Source organism: Gymnoscopelus braueri (assembly GCF_963280865.1).
Source record: "Gymnoscopelus braueri genome assembly, contig: SCAFFOLD_76, whole genome shotgun sequence".
Taxonomy (NCBI): Eukaryota; Metazoa; Chordata; class Actinopteri; order Myctophiformes; family Myctophidae; genus Gymnoscopelus; species Gymnoscopelus braueri.
In genome coordinates this window covers 170,415-194,981 of record NW_027660851.1, presented here as the reverse complement: position 1 = coordinate 194,981, position 24,567 = coordinate 170,415, and the positions used below count along the sequence as shown (strand labels likewise).

Genomic DNA, 24,567 nt, shown 5'->3' with positions numbered 1-24,567 from the left:
GTATCACGAAAGTGGGTTCCATATGGGCTATGTGTGGGCTAAGTGGGCATGGGTTAGAACTGGCCACCCATGTCTGGGTCTCATATGGGCTATATGTGGGCTAAGTGGGCATGGGTTGGAACTGGTCACCCTTTTCTGTGTCCCATATGGGCTATGTACGGGCTAAGTGGTTATGGGTTAGAACTGGTGTAACAAAGTGGGTTCCATATGGGCTATATAAGGCCTAAGTGGGCTTGGGTTAGAACTGGTCACCCTGTACTTGGTCTCATATGGGCTTTGTACGGGCTAAGTGGGCATGGGTTAGAACTGGTCATCCATGTCTGGGTCTCATATGGGCTATATGTGGGTTAAGTGGGCATGGGTTAGAACTGGTCACCCATGTCTGGGTCCCATAAGGGCTATGTATGGGCTAAGTGGGCATGGGTTAGAACTGGTATCACAAAAGTGGGTTCCATATGGGCTATGTGTGGGCTAAGTGGGCATGGGTTAGAACTGGTTACCCATGTCTGGGTCTCATATGGGCTATGCATGGGCTAAGTGGGCATGGGTTAGAACTGGTCATCCATGTCTGGGTCTCATATGGGCTATATGTGGGTTAAGTGGGCATGGGTTAGAACTGGTCACCCATGTCTGGGTCCCATAAGGGCTATGTATGGGCTAAGTGGGCATGGGTTAGAACTGGTATCACAAAAGTGGGTTCCATATGGGCTATGTGTGGGCTAAGTGGGCATGGGTTAGAACTGGTTACCCATGTCTGGGTCTCATATGGGCTATGCATGGGCTAAGTGGGCATGGGTTAGAACTGGTCACCCATGTCTGGGTCTCATATGGGCTATATGTGGGCTAAGTGGGCATGGGTTGGAACTGGTCACCCTTTTCTGTGTCCCATATGGGCTATGTACGTGCTAAGTGGGCACGGGTTAGAACTGGTGTCACAAAAGTGGGTTCCATATGGGCTATATATGGGCTAAGTGGGCTTGGGTTAGAACTGATCACCCTGTACTTGGTCTCATATGGGCTTTGTACGAGCTAAGTGGGCATGGGTTAGAACTGGTCACCCATGTCTGGGTCTCATATGGGTTTCGTACGGGCTAAGTGGGCATGGATTAGAACTGGTCACCCATGTCTGGGTCCCATAAGGGCTATGTATGGGCTAAGTGGGCATGGGTTAGAACTGGTAGCACAAAAGTGTGTTCCATATGGGCTATGTGTGGGCTAAGTGGGCATGTGTTAGAACTGGTCACCCATGTCTGGGTCCCATAAGGGTTATGTGTGGGCTAAGTGGGCATGGGTTAGAACTGGTCACCAAATGTCGACTTAGAACGCGCAATAAAGCGTAATATCTCGATAACGATACGTTTTTAGAATCCGCCTTTCGGATATGTTGTAAAGCTCGCAGAGGCGCACGCGTCGATGTCTTCGCCTTTCTCGTACGACACTCCCACGCAGAGTCCTCTACTTTCAGGGAGCTACATAGAGTGTTAGACCTTTAGACCATAGTGAATGCAAACTTTTAAAAACAAATTTCTCGTAGGAATGTCGGATTGGGACACCAAGGGCATCCACACGTGCGCCTTAATGAGCTGTACGACATATCCAAAAGGCGGATTCCAAAAACGCATCGTTATCGAGATATAACGCGCAGAAGATAGCCTCTTGACCCCAGCTAATTAAGGAGAACCGTAAGGCTGTGTATGACAAAAGTTATATGGGCGCGTTCTGGGCAACACACTGACCCAGAATCTGGTGTTTGATTTTGAAAAATGACTTTTCCAAGCCTTTGAGACAGTTATTTATGATTATCTTGGCCCCTAGGGCTCGTGCAGCTTTGAGACCGTTGGATTCAGCGTCAAAAAGCAAGTGGGAATATATATATACATATATATTTTTAAAGCGATTAGAGGGTTAGAACTGGTATCACAAAAGTGGGTTCCATATGGGCTATGTACGGGCTAAGTGGGCATGGGTTAGAACTGGTCACCCATGTCTGGGTCCCATAAGGGTTATGTGTGGGCTAAGTGGGCATGGGTTAGAACTGGTCACCCATGTCTGGGTTCCATATGGGCTATGTACGGGCGAAGTGTGCATGGGTTAGGACTGGTATCAAAAAAGTGGGTTCCATAAGGGCTATATATGGGCTAAGTGGGCATGGGGGTAGGTTTGTGCTACTATATTGGCTAATTTATCATACCAAAATATAAGCTATGACATAGTAATACAAAAAAATATATATATGGTCACGGGTGGTACCAATTTGTAAAAATATGTGCAAGCATACCTTTTTGTACCTTTTTGACTAATAATAAAATACTGCTGTATTATATGATTCATATCCTTTCACTGCAATAACTAACAGACAAAAAGTTTTTTTGTTTTATAAGTTAGGCTATACTATATTATGTTTACAGCCAGAATAATCCTGTATCCTACAAACCAAACCGTGTGTAAATCCGTTGAGAACTCAATGAGTTGTGATGCTTTTCATGGCTCAATGAGCTTGGTTTATACTTCGACGCACGACGGTATCGCGCGTCAAAAATCGCCGATCTACAAACGCACAACAACTCGCCTCCACAACGCTTGTGGGCTTGTACATCGATGATCCCGTCGAGCGTGGAAGCGTAGCTCAGTCAGCATAGACATAATAAGCATAGAAAGTGAAGCTCTGCAGTTGGAATGAGCAGCAGCAGTCAGAACAGTCCTATGTGAATCGATATCTATGCGCTGAACACAGCAAACCTACGCACGCACACACGCACACACGCGCACACACACACACACACACACACACACACACACACACACACACACACACACAGATAGATTACGTTTACGTCTCATCTACATAGAGGCTAGAGCTTGCCCACTTCCAACCCATGCCGGTTAGCCCACATGCAGACCATGTGGGAACCACATGGGCTTGCCCACTTCCATCCCACTCCCAGTTAGCCCATATGCAGACCATGTGGGCCCGGCATGGGCTTGCCCAGTTCAAGCCCGTGCCCAGTTAGCCCATATGCAGACCATTTGGGACCCTCATAATTTGCCCAGTTCAAGCCCATTCCCACTTGGTACCCAAGTAGCCCGCATTGAAACCATATGGGTCCCACGTGGGCGTGCTGGCTGGGGCAACTCACACAAAACTGTCATTCAAAGTCTGCTGACCCAGCGCCAAAGCCCAGACCCGTTGGGGGGTTTCCTATCCTTGGAAAGTTAAGTAGTAGTTTTAGAGTTTCTAGTAAATGTGTTTGATTATATTCTAGGTGTTCATGAATTCATGCTCGAGCTGTTTTAATTAGGATTATAGTTTATAACTGATCATTCAATGAATTGTAATACGATTTGCCTATGGTTACCTCTCGTCTTTTATTAGTGTTTTCTGCTTTAGTATAGTTAAATAAATAAAGTATCCTGTTAATGTCCATTGGAAGTTCTGCCTCCGTTATTAATGCTTACAGTAGAAATATTCTGTGGGCGGGCTCTTTACATTTCTCATACCTGAGACAAGGTTTATTACACATAATATAAACCTTAAAAAACCTTTAATAATTGTCCTGCCTATAATAAGTATAACTGCCTCTGTGTCAGTTTGGTACTGTATCAGATTGTTGGTTCCTACCTGCAGATAAATTCAATTACAAGTAACAAAAAGTTGGGTTGAAGAACAATAATTGTTTTTTTCACTACTGGCTTACATGAAAAAAATACCCAAATGGGTCCATTTGGTTTCATTAATGTATTTTCTAAATAAAGTATTCAATCAAAATACAAAATAGCTCACAATGCGGCGACGCGTTGTGAGCTTGTAGATCTGCTATTTTCATAGCAGATCTGTTTCTAACTAGTGTTGCCATGTATACTAATTATAAGCGACCTCGTTTTCTGTAAAGTTGCTTGCAAATATTGGTAGCTGCTTTTTATTTGTTATTACTATTTTGTTGTGAGCTTGTAGATCGGCTATTTCCAAATTGTCTATTTTCAAATAGCCGATGCATATAGGTTTAAAGTGCTCATATAGCCTAATAGTCGGTTAAATCTTTGGGCTTGTTTTCATTGAACTGGTTGCTTATTTCTCTCTCAAGAATCTGGCAACCGTGTCATTGTTTAAACCAACGAAGAAGAAAATGCGCAACAGTATTATGTTGCGCAAATATAAAGTCATTACAGCACCATAACATGGTTAATACATTTTATTTTGGGATGTACAATACATGAAAATTACGAGAGTAATAACGCGACTTGCGTCGATAACTAATGCAGAGCGGACATTACCGCGTTTGGCTAAAAACAGTGTGTATCATTAACACTTTTAAAGTCAACTTCAAGTCCCTGAATGCATTGCAGCCGTGCATCGTAAGCCCACGGCAGTGTTGCCATGTCTGCTTATTATAAGCGGCTTGTTTGAAGACGCGTTGTGAGCTTGTAGATCGGCTATTTTCAATATACAAAAAAATTAAAATAAAGGGAAAGCTTTGATCCCTTAATTTTATATATGTATATATAGGCCATGTGGCCTTTAGTCACCACATGACCTTATGCCAATACACAGTTTTCGGCTTGTTTTCATAGACCTGTCTGCTTATTTCTTTCGCAAAATATGGAAACACTGGCAACTACAGGAACTGACGTCACGTCAGTCATTCCCGTTTGAATTCTCAAACCGCCCGGTGGATTAACCTTACGCCAACCCTTCGTTAGAATGAGATTTTTAGATGAAACAAACCAAAATAAAATCAATAAAAGGTTGTTGGACATTAAAAGAAGTAGTTCCAGAATCTCCCGATCTATTTCTCGGATTGGATACACTCCAAGGAGACGGAGTGTTGGAGCAGTGAACTGAGAGATATGTATGTATTTAAGTAACAACAAGCTGTTTTCCCTCCATTTTTTGGGGCCAGTAATATAGTTTGTACCACCATTTATTATGCCGTTCAGATACCATCATCTGGCTGTCATCCTTTGACTAAATGTTTTGTGAATTATGTGGTTCATTGTGGCTTGTTAGCCTAGCTTGGTTGCACAGTCTATGCTTGGTAGTCATTATTAGCATGATAGCTAACTGGTAAGTGAGTCCTAGTATGGAGAATAGTATGTATTATCCCGTTCAGATACCATCATCTGGCTGTCATCGTTTGATTAAACGTATTATTATTATTATTATTATTATTATTATTATTATTATTATTATTATTATTATTATTATATATTATATTGCCGTGGCAACTTAGTCCGGAGAGCAATGCATAATATTAGCTAGCATGCTAGTTCACGTTGCCCGCCATTTTGACAAGTTTCGGGATTAAAATGCATTCTCATTAGTTTATCTGTGTGTACGGGCGAAGTGTGCATGGGTTAGGACTGGTATCAAAAAAGTGGGTTCCATAAGGGCTATATATGGGCTAAGTGGGCATGGGGGTAGGTTTGTGCTACTATATTGGCTAATTTATCATACCAAAATATAAGCTATGACATAGTAATACAAAAAAATATATATATGGTCACGGGTGGTACCAATTTGTAAAAATATGTGCAAGCATACCTTTTTGTACCTTTTTGACTAATAATAAAATACTGCTGTATTATATGATTCATATCCTTTCACTGCAATAACTAACAGACAAAAAGTTTTTTTGTTTTATAAGTTAGGCTATACTATATTATGTTTACAGCCAGAATAATCCTGTATCCTACAAACCAAACCGTGTGTAAATCCGTTGAGAACTCAATGAGTTGTGATGCTTTTCATGGCTCAATGAGCTTGGTTTATACTTCGACGCACGACGGTATCGCGCGTCAAAAATCGCCGATCTACAAACGCACAACAACTCGCCTCCACAACGCTTGTGGGCTTGTACATCGATGATCCCGTCGAGCGTGGAAGCGTAGCTCAGTCAGCATAGACATAATAAGCATAGAAAGTGAAGCTCTGCAGTTGGAATGAGCAGCAGCAGTCAGAACAGTCCTATGTGAATCGATATCTATGCGCTGAACACAGCAAACCTACGCACGCACACACGCACACACGCGCACACACACACACACACACACACACACACACACACACACACACACACACACAGATAGATTACGTTTACGTCTCATCTACATAGAGGCTAGAGCTTGCCCACTTCCAACCCATGCCGGTTAGCCCACATGCAGACCATGTGGGAACCACATGGGCTTGCCCACTTCCATCCCACTCCCAGTTAGCCCATATGCAGACCATGTGGGCCCGGCATGGGCTTGCCCAGTTCAAGCCCGTGCCCAGTTAGCCCATATGCAGACCATTTGGGACCCTCATAATTTGCCCAGTTCAAGCCCATTCCCACTTGGTACCCAAGTAGCCCGCATTGAAACCATATGGGTCCCACGTGGGCGTGCTGGCTGGGGCAACTCACACAAAACTGTCATTCAAAGTCTGCTGACCCAGCGCCAAAGCCCAGACCCGTTGGGGGGTTTCCTATCCTTGGAAAGTTAAGTAGTAGTTTTAGAGTTTCTAGTAAATGTGTTTGATTATATTCTAGGTGTTCATGAATTCATGCTCGAGCTGTTTTAATTAGGATTATAGTTTATAACTGATCATTCAATGAATTGTAATACGATTTGCCTATGGTTACCTCTCGTCTTTTATTAGTGTTTTCTGCTTTAGTATAGTTAAATAAATAAAGTATCCTGTTAATGTCCATTGGAAGTTCTGCCTCCGTTATTAATGCTTACAGTAGAAATATTCTGTGGGCGGGCTCTTTACATTTCTCATACCTGAGACAAGGTTTATTACACATAATATAAACCTTAAAAAACCTTTAATAATTGTCCTGCCTATAATAAGTATAACTGCCTCTGTGTCAGTTTGGTACTGTATCAGATTGTTGGTTCCTACCTGCAGATAAATTCAATTACAAGTAACAAAAAGTTGGGTTGAAGAACAATAATTGTTTTTTTCACTACTGGCTTACATGAAAAAAATACCCAAATGGGTCCATTTGGTTTCATTAATGTATTTTCTAAATAAAGTATTCAATCAAAATACAAAATAGCTCACAATGCGGCGACGCGTTGTGAGCTTGTAGATCTGCTATTTTCATAGCAGATCTGTTTCTAACTAGTGTTGCCATGTATACTAATTATAAGCGACCTCGTTTTCTGTAAAGTTGCTTGCAAATATTGGTAGCTGCTTTTTATTTGTTATTACTATTTTGTTGTGAGCTTGTAGATCGGCTATTTCCAAATTGTCTATTTTCAAATAGCCGATGCATATAGGTTTAAAGTGCTCATATAGCCTAATAGTCGGTTAAATCTTTGGGCTTGTTTTCATTGAACTGGTTGCTTATTTCTCTCTCAAGAATCTGGCAACCGTGTCATTGTTTAAACCAACGAAGAAGAAAATGCGCAACAGTATTATGTTGCGCAAATATAAAGTCATTACAGCACCATAACATGGTTAATACATTTTATTTTGGGATGTACAATACATGAAAATTACGAGAGTAATAACGCGACTTGCGTCGATAACTAATGCAGAGCGGACATTACCGCGTTTGGCTAAAAACAGTGTGTATCATTAACACTTTTAAAGTCAACTTCAAGTCCCTGAATGCATTGCAGCCGTGCATCGTAAGCCCACGGCAGTGTTGCCATGTCTGCTTATTATAAGCGGCTTGTTTGAAGACGCGTTGTGAGCTTGTAGATCGGCTATTTTCAATATACAAAAAAATTAAAATAAAGGGAAAGCTTTGATCCCTTAATTTTATATATGTATATATAGGCCATGTGGCCTTTAGTCACCACATGACCTTATGCCAATACACAGTTTTCGGCTTGTTTTCATAGACCTGTCTGCTTATTTCTTTCGCAAAATATGGAAACACTGGCAACTACAGGAACTGACGTCACGTCAGTCATTCCCGTTTGAATTCTCAAACCGCCCGGTGGATTAACCTTACGCCAACCCTTCGTTAGAATGAGATTTTTAGATGAAACAAACCAAAATAAAATCAATAAAAGGTTGTTGGACATTAAAAGAAGTAGTTCCAGAATCTCCCGATCTATTTCTCGGATTGGATACACTCCAAGGAGACGGAGTGTTGGAGCAGTGAACTGAGAGATATGTATGTATTTAAGTAACAACAAGCTGTTTTCCCTCCATTTTTTGGGGCCAGTAATATAGTTTGTACCACCATTTATTATGCCGTTCAGATACCATCATCTGGCTGTCATCCTTTGACTAAATGTTTTGTGAATTATGTGGTTCATTGTGGCTTGTTAGCCTAGCTTGGTTGCACAGTCTATGCTTGGTAGTCATTATTAGCATGATAGCTAACTGGTAAGTGAGTCCTAGTATGGAGAATAGTATGTATTATCCCGTTCAGATACCATCATCTGGCTGTCATCGTTTGATTAAACGTATTATTATTATTATTATTATTATTATTATTATTATTATTATTATTATTATTATATATTATATTGCCGTGGCAACTTAGTCCGGAGAGCAATGCATAATATTAGCTAGCATGCTAGTTCACGTTGCCCGCCATTTTGACAAGTTTCGGGATTAAAATGCATTCTCATTAGTTTATCTGTGTGTATAAAATTATAGATTTTTAGCGTTTTTAATAATTGCATAAGCATAGTTGTAACCAGCACCACTGTGAAGCAGTTCGTTAATTTATAATGGTGAACCAAAAGAAAAAGAATGAACGGAGCTAACTGGCTAACTGGACTGGTCTGGTATCAATTCACTTAGTAGGTAACAGTTCCGGTCTAGAGCGGATACGGAAACGACATCATGTTTGCATGTGTGTGTATGTGTAAATTTACCGGATATACCAGGCTGGCTTTAGATTGCATTTGAGCAGCATCAAGCCAGCCTATCCAAGGTTCAGTGTTAAAAAAAAAGAAAAAAAGTACTCACTTCGTCTACTTAAGTAAAAGTATCAATACTGCAATGTAGAAATACTCTTTTACAAGTAAAAGTCCGGAATTAAAAATGTACTTTATTTATTTTGGCTTGTATATCTGCTATTTTGGGAGAATTGGGCGGATGTTTCCCTCATAGGAATGCTAGTGGTTATGGGGGGGAAAAAGCAACCCTGCAAGCGCGCCCCTGTGGGGCCCATGCAGGCTATGTGTGGGCAGTGAGGGCTATGCCAAGCCCGCACCAAGCCTGCACAGGCCCATCGCAGGTTTGCCCAGGTGAGGCCCACAGCTGTGGTCTCACCGTGGGCTTGCTGTGGGCAGCCCACAGTTGCGGGCTGAGCTGGGGCTAGCTGCATAGTGGGCCAGTGCGGGTCTGTCCGTTCAGGGCCAAGAGCAGATTTGTACCTTTGGGCCCCATGGGTTTTTGTTTGGGCAGCCCATATTACATTACATAATCATTTTGCCGCTCTTTTCCCCTTTCTTTTCTTTTTTTTAAGCAGTGCTAACTCTATTACTATGTGCCAGTGAGAGAGTGTGTGTGTGTGTGTGTGTGTGTGTGTGTGTGTGTGTGTGTGTGTGTGTGTGTGTGCGCGTGTACACGCGCACACACACACACACACACACACACACACACACACACACACACACACACACACACACACACATATGCATATGCATATGCATATGCATATGTATATAATTCACCAATACAAGAGACAATATATATATATATATATATATATATATATATATATATATATATATATATATATATATATACATATACATATACATATATATATATATATATATATATATATATATATATATATATATATAAATATTATATTATATTATTATATATTACTATCATTGTGTATGGGGATCCCATGAATATTTCATAATCAATGTTGTCATTAAGTCATTACTCATTACAACCACTGTGTACTTCAGGCAACCACACATTTGCTTTAAATTAACTTTGAACATAAAAAATACAAGGCATTATTTTCTAGCGTCTAAGAACAACTCATGCGGGAAAAACATCTATAAGCAAGTGTCCAGTTTGCGCCAGAGCTTGGAACTATTTTTTTCTAGAACGCATATCACTCCGCGTTCTACAACCTCTCACTGTAGAGCCTCGAGCCTGAGCCTCAGTATCACTCCGCCTGTCTGGATGGATGTCCCACCTCTCTCCTCTTGATTTGTTCTCATTTGTCGCTGAACTGTCAATCTGGCAAAATGTAGCAATATGATTGGCTGGGCAGTAGGAAAGAGGAGCCCTTCTACAAGTCACTGCTGCTGTTTGTTCCAAACCGCGGGAGGAGAGAAGAGGAGAAAAGAAAGCGAAACTGCGTCGTTTATTTCTAATCGTTGAAGGTGAGTTTTTAATTATTAATAATTACATTTAACAGCAAATATTTGTTACAATTTAAGTGTGATGTTGTGTTGAGGTTATATTTGAGTACATTTAGCAAATTCAGATATCATTTCCGTCGTGTAGTACTAGGTTTGTTTGTAGCTACAGCTGATGTTGTGGCTAGTAGTTAGCTGCTAGCAGCTGCTAGCAGCTAACTTTAGTTGACGTCAGCTTAGCCTAATAAACCAGACTTAAACATGATAAATTGCTTATTTCAAAGGTACACGTTGGTCAACAACACTGTTGTATTGGTGAATTGCACGTTTCATCTGATCTACAAGCTCACAATGCGGCGCAAAGCGACGCTGTGTGAGCTTGTAGATCAGCTACTTACACTAGTTTGGGTCCCAGGGATACGGCACATTTCTCTATTGTCTCGAAAAGTTTGTTAGTTAATTATTTTGTTAATTTGAATATAATGCTTGACATTTGAGAGCCACTATTGTAGATCATTCCATGCTCAATAAATCCATCTTTTGTGCACAGGGACCAACAGTCTGACCAACGCCAGTAGTGTGCCACTTGTCAGCCACCGAGCCAGCTGTCCATCTGTCCGTCCACCCTTCCGTCCGTCTGTTTGTTTGTCTTCAAAGCTGTCAGCAGGTTTTGAAAATGGGCTTGTAGATCAGCCTTTTAAAACAAACTCTTGAAAAAGAGAGGCAAAGTTTTGATTTACACATCATTATAATGTTCTTATTTTGATCATAAGACCCAATTACTGAATGTCAGTCTCCAGGTTTTCTTCAGAATATGTATGACTCTGATTTACTATGACTATATGCACATTATGAGTCCACTAGCGGTTCTCAAATGTTTTATTTGCAAGGACCACCATAACTCTGAGACTAAATGGACCATGTGTACACTCTAAGAGTTACAGACCTGTTATGGTCATTCAGGGCTGGCTCTTTATGTGTTTCTGGTAATATTATTGTCCACTAATTTTGTATGTCTGTGGCAAAAATGGAATTTTGACCAAAATGTCCACCACAAGACAGCATGGTGATAACCCCTGGCATATAATAACTAGGACTGTCATGATTATGAATTTCTGGACACGATTAATTGTCATGCAAATAATTTTGATTGACGAATATGTTGTCTATTTTCTCCATTATATTCTCCATTATATGCCACTATCATAGTATAAGCTTTAATAATATACATACTGTGTAGACTGTACCATTATTACTTCAAACCACATTTAAATTTTGCAGATACTCGCTGGCGAATGCTACACCTCAGACCAATGAAAATGGTTGGCCAGGGGTCTTCAACAGGGGGTCTGTGACCCCTATGGGGTCCTCAGAGTTACTACAGGGGGTCCCCCAAAACTATGAGCGTTTTCTCTTTTTTTTTTACACTAACCACTTGATCCCCATGCGTCCCTATTCTGGTGGGACAATTCACAGAAAATAGCCGATCTACAAGCTTGTAGATCAGCATGTAGATCGGCCAAAATAGCTGATCTACCGATCAAAATAGGCGATCTTAAAAAGGCCAAAATAGCCGATTTACAAGCTAAGCTGACACATTATGACACATAGATCTGCCATTTTTGGTGAAGGTGTTTTTTTTTTTTTGCCTCTACATCAAAACTTCAAGCACATGTGAGCCAAATGTCAAGTTTACTAAGTATTAGTTGGGTGGACCCTGCTTCATCTCTCTCTCAGCTTTTTGAAAATAGCAGATCTACAAGCTCACAATGCCTCGTATCGGGACTTATTGTGAGCTTGTAGATCTGCTATTTTCAAAAGGTTTTTATACGTTTTGAAAACTTGAAATGGGACATTCTGCATATGAGTACTCTTACTTTTGTACTTTTACTCAAGTACATATTTAATTCCGGACTTTTGCTTGTAACAGAGTATTTGTTACGTAATTATGATGTCACAATTATTATTATTATCGTCATAATCGTTTCCATGTTGAAGGATTGATGATTGCTTGATTCCATGATGAAGGATTTTCACACATTTTAAAATATTAAAAAAAGCAGAAATGGCAGATCTACAAGCTTAGAACGCGTCACTTTGTGACGCGTTCTAAGCTTGAAGATTAGCATTCATTCACCATTATTTGTAGATCAGCCATTTCTGCTTTTTTTTTATGTATATAAATGATCAAATATGTCAATAATTTCTTTGTTTATTTCAGTTATTTGTCATATCTGCCCTGTGCAATTTGTTTATTACGAAGCCTAAAAGGCTTCATAATGTTTCAATCAATGTCAAACACACAATTATATCGTTAATCACAATTATTTGAGTGACAATTAATCGTCAACTTAAATTTGTAATCGTGACAGCCCTAGGTAAAACCCAGGTCCCTGTGGAAATCCCTGCCAGAGTCAACTGCTGTGGCATTGCCTCCCCCACTCTCTGGTCCTGGTTGGAAATCAGGACCTGGTGAAGTTGTTGACTCCAGATCCTGACCAATTCTACTGGAATCTGCAGCGGGACCAAATAGCCTCGGACGCTGTTTGGCTGACCGTTGACACAAGAGAGAGTCACGGATCATCTCCCTGAGCGACTGAGAGCCTCGTCGGTCACCACGCACTTCCAGACTACAGACCATTCTCAATTCATCCAGCACCCTGCGGTACTCCTATTTCAAAGGTACACGTTGGTCAACAACACTGTTGTATTTATTGGTGAATTGCACGTTTCAGCTGATCTACAAGCTCACAATGCGGCACAAAGCGACGCTGTGAGAGCTTGTAGATCAGCTATTTTCACTGGTTTGGGTCCCAGGGATACGGCACATTTCTCTATTGTCTCGAAAAGTTTGTTAGTTAATTATTTTGTTAATTTGAATATAACGGGGTTCCCGTGGGTCCTTAAAGTCTTAAATTGTCTTAAAAAAAAATCAGGAATTTAAGGTCTTAATTTGTCTTAAATTTGACCAAATTTGACCGTAGGTATTACATTTGAAGATTATGTTTTAAGGCTCATGGGAAATGGAAGCCATAAACATCTGTGCGTATTCTAGTGTTGAATTTTCCATAAAGATAAATCAGTACGCTCCTCCATCTCTCCCACTGAGTTGAGCGGTTGAGAGACGCAGGCACTGCAGTACGTGTGTGTTCCATAGGCTAATAGCCCCGCCCTCCCCTGTCTCTCTTCTCCCTCTCTCATTCATTCACTCAGTTGTGTCGCTCGTTAATTCATTTGCTCCAGGTGTCTATGTAAGCTCAGAAGCTCATTTAAGTGGGCATTAGACAAAATCATAGCCCGTGACTGTTTTGGTTGATAAAGTTAGCAGTAGTTGTAGTTGAGCACTGTTTGGCAGTACTACTAACGACAAATGTATGCTATAGAACGGATGTCACCGGTTACAATGTGGAATACAAACGAGGAACGCTTCACCCTCAGCTGTCATCAGGCAACAGTTTCAAGTGATAAGAAAAATGTTTGACTGATCTGAAGTAAATCAACTTGGATGCTGTTGTGCTTACATACACACACAGAGTGTGCAGTGGTTCTCAAAGTGGGGTCAGGGGACCCCCAGGGGTCCTTGAGGGAGTTCCAGGGGGTCCCCAGCTAAATAATAGATAGTTAGGAACCAAATGGACCCTTATGGGTCTGTAACTCTAGAGTGTACAAATTGAACCATTTGTACACTCTTTAGTTAAATTAACATTGATTTTACACCGCGCTATGAGCTTGTTGATCTGCTATTTTTGAATAGCCAAAAATCTTGAAATGACGTTTAAAAAATGACGGGATTAATAGACGTTTTACCACCTGCTGGCCTGCACTCCCATTAGCCAATTTCAATATAGGAAGAATATTAAATTACATTTGTTGAGGTCTTAAAAGGGTCTTAAAAAGTCTTAAATTTGACTTTAAAAATGGTGCAGGGACCCTGTATAATGCTTGACATTTGAGAGCCACTATTGTAGATCATTCCATGCTCTATGAATCCATCTTTTGTGCACAGGGACCGCTGTTTGGCTGACCGTCGACACAAGAGAGAGAGTCACGGATCATCTCCCTGAGCGACTGAGAGCCTCGTCGGTCACCACGCACTTCCAGACTACAGACCATTCTCAATTCATCCAGCACCCTGCAGTATTCCTATTTCAAAGGTACACGTTGGTCAACAACACTGTTGTATTGGTGAATTGCACGTTTCAGCTGATCTGCAAGCTCACAATGTGGCGCAAAGCGACGCTGTGTGAGCTTGTAGATCAGCTATTTTCACTGGTTTGGGTCCCAGGGATACGGCACATTTCTCTATTGTCTCGAAAAGTTTGTTAGTTAATTATTTTGTTAATTTGAATATAATGCTTGACATTTGAGAGCCACTATTGATCATTCCATGCTCAATAAATCCATCTTTTGTGCACAGGGACCAACAGTCTGACCAACGCCAGTACTGTGCTGTTTGGCTGACCGTCGACACAAGAGCACTCCCCAGACTACAGACCATTCTCAATTCATCCAGCACCCTGCAGTATTCCTCTCCCACCTACCCTCCCTTCTGTCCAAGACGTTAACCAAGGTATTACACGTCCACCAACACAGGCCTTCCCCCAGCCCATGTCAACGGTGGCCAGGGATAGGACTGTCACAATTATTATATAATCGTCTAATCGCAATTGTTTGTGTGACAATTAAACGTCAACCTAAATTTGTAATGACAGCCCTAACTTAAATCTCATATACATTGGCTTGTAGATTGGCTCTTTTAAAACAAACTCTTGAAAAAATGATTTGGACCCTTACAAAAAAACACAAATCTTGCAGCCTATAGACCAATTATTTGTTTAAACCCTGAAGTATTTTCATATTTTCTTATATGTCCCTCTTTGAAAAATACTTTTGGACACCCCTGACATACACCATCATTTGCCCACAGGAAGCCATCTTCTGTCAACTGGGAGACAGCCCAGACCAGGCTCACTTGAGTTCAGGGATACTCTCCATCAGCAGGTATGTTTTAGTTGACTGTAAAAATAACTAACCACTTAAACCATCTTCTTACTACTTCTTTCGGTTAATTCCTATTGGGGTCACCACAGCAGATCTTCAGTTTCCATCTGGTTGTGTTGCCACCTGCATGTCGTCTTTCATCACATCCATAAACCTCCTCTTTGGCCTTCTCTTTCCTGGCAGTTCCACGTTCAGCATCCTTCTCCCAATGTTCCCCTCTTCCCTACTGTCCAAACCATCTCAACATCGCCTCTTGCTTTATCTCCAAACCTGGGCCGATCCTCTAATGTAGTCATTTCTGATCCATGTCCATCCTTGTCACTCCTAGTGAGAATCGTAGCATCCTCAATTCCACCAGCTCTGCCTCCTGTCTTTTTGTCAGTGTCACCGTTTCCAGGCTGTGCAACATGGCTGGTCTCACTACCGTTCTATACATCTTCTCCCTCGCTCTTAATGGTACCTTTTTGTCACAGATTCCTCCATCACTTTACTCCATCCGTTCCACCCTGCATGCACTCCTCTTCACTTCTCATCCACACTCCCCATTACTTTTGATAGTTGACCCCAGATATGTCAATTCCTTCATACAATTCTCAATATATACATGATCATTTTCCCCCAGGGAGCCTACTCACACCAGCTTTCAGAGAACCTGAGAGCCACCTTCGACCTGCATCCTTCCTTGCTCCTGTAGGGCACTCTTTGTCATGGCTTCCAGCAGTTACTGGACCAAGCGCCGGCGCACACTAAGGATCCTATCTTCTTTTGATTCATCCTCAGTTCAAGAGATAAATACAAGTGAAATATTGGGAGAAGTGAATCCTGAATCCAATCTGACCTTTAATGTCAACGATGAGGAAGATGAAGTTTTCATGGACTGCCTAAATTCATTTGATGATGACTGTGATACTACACTTGTGAATGATACAGTCCCAGATGGTATAGAGAGTAGTGATGAGAGTGATGCAGAGGAAGAAGGTGACAGTAGTGATGAATGTGATACAGTTGAAGATGAATGTACAAAATTGGCCAAGTTGCTGTGTGAGTGGGCTCTGAGGAACGATGTGCCACAGAATACACTCTCAGATCTTCTTTGTACACTGCAGGAGTTCCATCCAAATTTGCCAAAGCAAGCTCGCACCCTGCTGCAAACAGCAAAAATAGTAGCCAATGTTAAAAACATAAAAGGAGGTGAATATTTACATTTTGGCATTCTTTCTTACCTACAGACAATTTCAACAAGTCTCATCAACAGTGTTGGCAACACTATTGGCCTCCAAATTAATGTTGATGGATTGTCTTTGTTCAAGAAGAGCTCTCTACAGTTGTGGCCAATTTTAGGCAAAGTGTCATTTGAAAAAGAACCTTTTGTAATTGGCATCTTTTGTGGCAACGGCAAGCCTCTTGATTTAGAGCAGTATTTAGATGACTTTGTGCAGGAGGTAGCCAGGCTTGAAGGAGGCTTTGAGTTGGCAGGAAAAAATTTCAGATTGAAGATTGACTGTTTAATTTGTGATGCTCCTGCAAGAGCCTTTATCAAAAACATTAAGGGACACAATGGGTACTTTGGTTGTGAGCGCTGCACTCAAGAGGGAGTCTATGTCAAACATCACATGACTTTCCCAGAGAAGACGGCTACACTACGTACAGATGATCAGTTCTCTAGGCAGAAGGATGAGGATCACCACAAGGGCAACTCTCCCCTTGCACGGCTTAGCATAGGAATGGTCACAATGTTCATTTTGGACTACATGCACCTTGTTTGCCTCGGAGTGACTCGAAGATTGATATTCTTTTGGATGAAGGGTGATTTGTCATGTAGATTGGGCTCTCAGGCGGTGAAGGCCATTTCTGCCAGGTTGCAGCAGCTAAGGCAACACATCCCAATCGAGTTTCAAAGAAAGCCAAGAAGTTTAGCGCACGTAGACACATGGAAAGCCACTGAGTGTCGCCAGTTCTTACTTTATACAGGTCCGATTGTCTTAAAAGAGTTTCTTCCCTCCTCCCACTACAATAATTTCATGAATTTTTCCATTGCCATGTACATGATGCTCTGTCCTGCCTTGTGCAATTATTATTGTGACTATGCTGATAATCTCATGAAACATTTCTTATGTGAATTTGAGCAGTTGTATGGTATTGATGAATTGATCTATAATGTGCACAATTTGACTCATTTGGCTGATGATGTTAGGAGGTATGGAGCTTTAGATGGAGTGTCAGCTTTTCCATTTGAAAACTATATGAGGAAATTGAAAAAAGCAACTCGCAAACCACAATTTGTTCTTAAACAGATATTTCACATAATTACACTTGAGCGGACCTTTTTTTCAACAAAAAAAGCAAAGCAGACAGACAGCAAGACACCTTTGCTGAAAATGAAACACTCTTGTGGCCCATCAATACCATACCTGCCTCACTGTACACAGTATAAAAAGGCTGTGTTTCAGGAGTTCTGTGTTGCCACAACTACAGGGGACAACTGTGTGATGGTTCATGGGAATTTGGGACTGGTACAGAACATACTATGTGATGAAAAGTCGGATAGAAAGTACATCATGTTCAGGAGGTTTTCCAAGCTAGATTCTCTTTACTCAAGTCCTCTAGATTCAAAAGACATTGGCATTTATAAAGCAAGTCATCTTGAAAGTACAGACCAAATAATCTGTTTGTCAGATATAACAAGAAAATATGTTTTGCTCCCCATGGACACAGAATGGGCAGCTATTCCTTTCCTCCATAGCTACTGAGTTTTCTTTCTTTCTTTTTGTTTTTTTTTGCACCTTTTTTCCTCCTTTTGTTTATGTATTCATTTTCAGCTCCTCCTAATGGCGTTGTACACAATTGTGGAGTTCCTGGATAACTCGGTAGGGATTGTGAGCAGCAAATGGCTTAATCAGGACTCATCAATGACTATGTGGCCACCTTACAATGACCCCAGCAAAATCAAGGCAGCTTTGGTGACGCATGATGTTCCCATGTTCACGTGGACAGCACATGAAATCAAAATTTTGGCAACAGCAGGTATTTTTTTTTCAAGATTTGGGAGCCATTAAATTCAAAGGCCCACTTGAGCCATTTTCGACGCATCTTCATATAATTGGTCCTCGCCATTATAAAATGGTAGCATTTTGTCGACAGCCCTTCTCTGAGAGACAGACCAAGTAGACAAACATGGTACCATGTTATAATGAGCATTAGTTAGGACCAATTATATGGAGATTGGTTGAAAATGGCTGAAGTGGTCCTTAAGTGCTTAATCGATAACTTTTTTTATTAAAGCATTTAAAAAGAATGTACTTATTTGATTCTTAAAGTAATTGCTATAACTAATAGAATAGCTGATAGTTCATTGCCTAAATTGATGCAAAGCGTGACACTTACTTTGTTTCTTACTGACACTTTCTTTCTTTCTTACACTTATTTTGTTACAGTGGATTATGAAAAGGCAAGGTCTAAAGCCAAAAAGGCAGAAACAAGTTTGATTATTGAAAGTGAACCCGAAGAATTGGGTCGCAGTCAGCGGTCAAGACAGTAAGTGTTCATTTTGTATTTTTTTATTTGTCTTTATGCAAAGCTGTTTAAATAATATTATATAAGGATTGTAGTACTGGTGCATTCTTCTATATGTTCTGAACAAGAACATGAGAGCTATTACTATGGCTAAAGTAGTATGAACCAGTCATTCAGTTTGTGTGCTAAAATGCATTCTTAGATTGTTGCTCCTCATTTCCCACAGAGCTACTAAACGCTACACTGAGCCTGAGCGTGCGCCACCAAAACGGGCCAGACAGTCTGAAGTTGTAACAGCTGCAGTAGTACACCAGCCACCAGTCCCACCACCACCAATGGGTTTGCTGTCTTCAAGTCACCGTGCATCAGCGAGTCCCCTGCCACTGGAGAGTCCCCTGCCAATGCCGAGTCCCCTACCACCGGCCAGTCATCTGTCAACCGCGAGTCACCTACCACAGTGGGCCAGTCACCCGTCAACGCAGAGTCACCTACCACCTGTCAGTCACCTGTCAACGCAGAGTCACCTACCACCTGTCAGTCACCTGTCAACGCAGAGTGACCTACCACCTGTCAGTCACCTGTCAACGCAGAGTCACCTACCACCTGTCAGTCACCTGTCAACGCAGAGTCACCTACCACCTGTCAGTCACCTGTCAACGCAGAGTCACCTACCACCTGTCAGTCACCTGTCAACGCAGAGTCACCTACCACCGGTCAGTCACCTGTCAACGCCGAGTCCCCTACCACCGTGGGCCAGTCACCTACCACCGGCGAGTCACCTACCACCGGCCAGTCACCTGTCAACAGCGAGTCCACCACCGGCCAGTCACCTTTCATCTGTGAGCCACCTTCCACCTGTGGCCGTACCCCCTGCTCTGAGGCGTGCATCATCAGCAGCAGGTATGTTTGATAGCCCCAATAGATACATAGGGAGACAGGACTGCCCACAAACATCACATCTGGATTTAGCATGGTTCATGTATGTTTACGTCTGCAAACAGTTTGTTTCAGGACAACCATAATGTTGAATTAATCACTTGGACTAGCTTCCCACACAACACACTTTAACAGCTAACTAAGAATGGCAGCTTCCATTGTAAAATCTGTAGTTTACAAATGTAACCCAAATGGACTATTTGTGTCTATTGCATTATAATAGTTAAATTAACAGAGGATTTTACATTGTAGCTCCGTCCTGTTAACCCATTTAGACTTGAGGATGATTCTGAAAACGCCTTCTAAATCCTAAAGCCACGTTTATGTTTCACCGTTGCGACACGACTTAGGCTGGAAAATAGCAGATCTGCAAGCTCGCAGCCCTCATTCGAGACGCGCTGCGAGCTTGCAGATCTGCTATTTTCGGCATCCAACTCTGTCATATGGTGAAGTATAAAGGGGGCTTTAAGAGTGTCAGAAATGAATGAGGTCGTTCCCAGATTGAAAGGTATAACAGCAGGTTATCCCGGTCTGAATGGGTTAAAAAGGTACTGCTCTAGCTCCATTCTTTACCATGGAGGATAGTTTAGGATTTGGCTTTTGTGTAAATCCACGAACCTCGAAGCACGGTAATGGCACATCATCAGACAGTAATGGAATTATGCAATATTACAGGAGAGGGTGTGCTTTACCGTGATTATCGGCACAGCATTGCTGCAGGAACGAGGCAGAGCAGAGTTCCGTAAGCAGCGCTGAAGGACCCGGCACAGCTCATATTCATATTATACTGATATGTATATTTGAGCACGGCCAGGTGTGCTGTCATGCTCGTTTGAACACTGCTAGCGAGCCCATTTCAACCAATCAGAAAGCTCGGTCAGAACAACCTGTTGTATAATTGATAATCATATCAATAGAAAATGATATCCGATGGCACTCCCCAGCTAAGAGGTGCTGATGATGCTATGCTCTGTGTTACAACAGTTTCTGTTCAGTTTCTAATTATAGTTTTTCCTTCTCAGGTATTGACAGATACTTAATTAACACGCTGGAAGAAATTAAGGAGAGGCTGACTGCGCTGGAGAAGGCAGTGGCAAATATCTCCCGCTCCAATCAAGGAGAGATCACGTTGCCTGATGACATCACATTGCCCCTTCAAACCAACGAGGACATGGATGTCTTGGAGCAACAAATTGAAGACCATCGGTGTCGGAAAGATTTGGTATATAAATAAATGATATTGTATGCTATCTAAAAATTGACAATTTTGTAATCACTTAGCAATTCTACATACAGTTCCCCTAACCTGTTATGCTTTCTATCATTTGTTTTTACCAAAGCCAATAATGTTTTATTTCCTGTCTATTTCACTTCCTGTCAGATTGCCTATCTAGGAGCCATTGGTGGGTGTGATGTCCAGGCTGCAACAAGAAGGATAATGACGACATTGATTGGCCATTCTCTAGCCAAACAATTAAATTGGAACGGCGCAAATCAAAAGAGACCTTTTCAGTCCTTGAGACTAAAGAGGGTTGTAACCGGTAAGTCTAAATAGCTCAATTCAAAATTTATAATTTTCACCCTAATCAAACACTTACTCATTTGTTAGTCAAACTCGTATTTGAAGTCAAATTCAAACACTTATGGGAAATGTATTTACTTATTATAGAGCAGTGGTTCTCAACCTTTTCACACAAAGTACACTATTTTTCCAAAATCACAGATCTACAAGCTCTGTGAGCTTGTATATCTGCTATTTTTGAATGGCCAAAATAAATCCAAAAAAATTGATGCGTTCCCGGTCTTAAAGGGTTAAGAAATCAACTCTTTTCAGTAGGCTACATGTGTTTGGTTGTAAGATGCCGTTTGAAATGGGTTTCATGTATGAATGACTCATTATCATACCACACTGTAGGCTACTCTGCCCCACTCCAGTTCTGTTGAATCACAGTTTCCGCGTCATATTAACTGGGTTATTGTGCCATTTAATCGGCACCAATTGGTGCTGGGAGTCTGGGTGCGATTTCACTGGCGCTCCTGGAGCAAGTGTTGTTCTGTGACGTGTGACCCTACACATCCACCAATTCAGTTTCTACGTGCTGCTGGTCAAAAGATTCTCCTCTTGATCCACACTTAGTCCCAGTTTTGAGCCACGATTGCATCATTTTAACTGCGCTGTTTATTAGTATCTCGCCATCGTTTAGCTTGTTGTGATCCTTGTGATTGTTGCAAATACCAAAACACTCGCCCCGGCGGTATTCACCTTTTCTTTCTGAACATAACCTCAGTAAACTACGCCTAAACCTAACCTTATTCCTAAACTTAACCTCATTAAAACGGTGCCATAACCTTCTTATAAGGTGTTTTGAGGCGAGTTTTCCAGTTACCATCGCGGCCGCATCACTTGACACAAAGCCAACATAAACACGGCACTGACAACATTAATATACAGGAAAGCAAAACTTGTTTTTAAAACCCATTTCCATATCTAATGTAGCATATTCCATTTTCCATATGGTAAAGTTATTAATAATTCATAGCGAGTGTTTCGATAGTATTATGTTTTTATATTATTTTATATGTTTTTATATTATTTTATATCTTAGTCCCCACATTTTTCTTTTTTGGGGAGGTTGCTCTGCGTACCATCAGAGGGGGCCTCGCGTACCACAGGTTGAGTATTAGAAAACAGGCAGTAGGGTAAAAAAAATACAATCTTTGAAATAGCTAGCAAATAGAAATAGCATAGCAAGTTAAAAACCGTGTATGTCTATACCATGACTTTTCAGGAAATGGAAAAAACAACTTGTGTTCCAGTAGAGTTGTTATTTAGTCTTAAGTAGGGCTTTCATTTACAAAAACGGAACAAAAAAACATAAAAAGTTGAAGGATGTTGATACAAGATCTGCCCGACAGCAACGAATAAGAAATTGCTTACTACAAAAATAATTGTTTCATATAAGCCTATTTGTTTTTATGTTTCAGAGGCTGTAAGAAAGTGCCGCATTCAGCCTAGTCCTCTGGAATCTGATGTGGAAAAGGAGATAAAGGTGTGGCTGCGGAATTCGCGAGACAGAGCGGGTGGACGAAAGGAGCGATTTCACCGACAGCTGGCTAGCAGTGAGGCCCCAGTGGAAGAGTAAGCTTTGACCATGATTATTTACCGTAATTTTCGCACTATAAGGCGCACCTGAATATAAGCCGCAGCAGCTAAATTGAATGATTTGTACATATATAAGCCGCACTGGACTATAAGCCGTGGGTGTTTTTAATGTTTAATTACCATATGTAAGGGTTCGTGCACAGAGGGGACTGTCGGAAAAGAGATGTAGACTACTAGAGACAACCACTTTCTTCTGTCGTTTTTGTCCGTCTCTTCCTCACTCATTCTCCACTCTCCTCTAGTCCATTATTTATTCCACATTTAAGCTTTTAAGCTTTTTTTCACTGCCTGTTTTTCAGTCTTTTACTTTATTTTCTAGGGGACGCTAGATTTTAGTTGGGCAGGCGGCCGCCTGCCTTGCCTCTATGGTGGGTACTGATTGGGACCCATTTTGGGATAAAAGAGAAAGTTATTTAGACACGCAGCAAAATACTTTTCTTTTCTTTTTTCTGAGCGGTGTGCGGACCGAGAGGTGCGCGGGGGGGAGCGGAGCCCCGGTGGTGGGGGTGGGGGGGTCAACATTAGATCATAATAATACACTTTATTTATATAGTGGTGGACTGTAACCTGTAAAATCCATAGATTTAGAAGGTCCCCTAGTGGCCGTTAGCTGTAAAAATCCATAGATTAGCCGCACCGTTATATAAGCCGCAGGGTCGAAAAAAGTCACGGCTTATAGTCCGAAATTTACGGTAAGTATAAATAAATATGTATGTATGTATTTATGTATGTTAAAACTTTTTTTTCCCAATATATTTCCAGGTGACAGGAGGTTGGAGTGGGTGACCGTTGTATGACTGATGGACACGCCGTTTACAGCCACAGGGAGTGTGTGTCAGGGTTCATCTCAAGATTTCATATGGATTGCAGATTTATCACACTTAGCCATTCAGCAGTTGGCTAATGAACATTAATGACCAATAAGCAGTGACAACTGAAAAACATTCTGTGAGTTGTTTGGAGAGTAGAAAGTGATACCTGTCGAAAAAACACTAGTAAAAAACAAATGTCATTTTCATCAATGTACATTTTATGTGTAAACAATGAGTGTTATTATTCTCATGGTCCAAAGATGTATGACAAAAAAATGGATACTGTAAATGCTGATCAATTTATAAGGCACCATAAGGAAACCGATTGAACTCTTCAACTTTGAACTCCACATGATAATTGGACTGATGTGCTGGTGCTATAGTGGTGCTGGTGCTACCTCTAAAGGTTTTCATGCAAGCTCATTTAGCTGAATGTAAATATATATTGCCGTTGGTGTGGTTTGCAAGCTCAGCGTGTTGATATCTCTTAAGTTGAAGGACAATGGCAAGATTTGTGGAGGCAATATTCCCACAGGCCCTCTTGTAAACTTGGAAGCGCTGCCTTCACACATACTGTGCTCCTAAATGATGGAGTACCCTATCTAGGAGGAATCCAAGCTGCAGAGTCAGAGAGCATGCCTCTTCAATTTATTCTCTGTGATGGCAAGGTGAGCTGGGTACACCAGTGACGACAGCGGTAGACCGCCCACCTGGGGCCCCGGGAAGGTTTCAAAGAAAAAAACAACAACAAACGCCTCAATTGTCCAATGCCAAAATGACTTCATCACATACTGTAGCTTCCACAAAAATACTAGATTAGAAGAAAGGGCCTCATTTTATGCTTAAGGTTCCCAGAGTACAGTGTGA

At 41.3% G+C, this 24,567-nt stretch overlaps 1 protein-coding gene across 2 annotated transcripts; it reads left to right on the top strand.

Annotated features, from left to right (window-relative positions):
* Positions 1-14,291: 14,291 nt before the first annotated feature.
* On the top strand, positions 14,292-24,567 carry LOC308081135 (uncharacterized protein). Of its 2 annotated transcripts, XM_080457528.1 has the most exons (10): positions 14,292-14,429; positions 14,693-14,845; positions 15,203-15,276; positions 18,096-18,300; positions 18,711-18,810; positions 19,016-19,689; positions 20,748-20,947; positions 21,107-21,266; positions 22,711-22,864; positions 23,651-24,567. In XM_080457528.1, the coding sequence occupies exons 4-10, from the start codon at positions 18,105-18,107 to the stop codon at positions 23,652-23,654; spliced, it is 1,488 nt and encodes a 495-aa protein (XP_080313654.1). In that variant the 5' UTR covers positions 14,292-14,429; positions 14,693-14,845; positions 15,203-15,276; positions 18,096-18,104; the 3' UTR covers positions 23,655-24,567. The 2 variants fall into 2 exon arrangements, with proteins under 2 accessions (XP_080313654.1, XP_080313655.1); XM_080457529.1 differs by lacking the exons at positions 14,292-14,429; positions 14,693-14,845; positions 15,203-15,276 and adding an exon at positions 16,329-16,467.

Excerpts from the sequence above, each read along its gene's own strand:
- LOC308081135 (XM_080457528.1), top strand. The coding sequence starts at position 18,105 with ATGGCGTTGTACACAATTGTGGAGTTCCTGGATAACTCGGTAGGGATT. Across the intron at positions 20,948-21,106 it reads ATCGGTGTCGGAAAGATTTG|ATTGCCTATCTAGGAGCCAT; the intron begins GTATATAAATAA and ends ACTTCCTGTCAG. Across the intron at positions 21,267-22,710 it reads ACTAAAGAGGGTTGTAACCG|AGGCTGTAAGAAAGTGCCGC; the intron begins GTAAGTCTAAAT and ends TTTATGTTTCAG.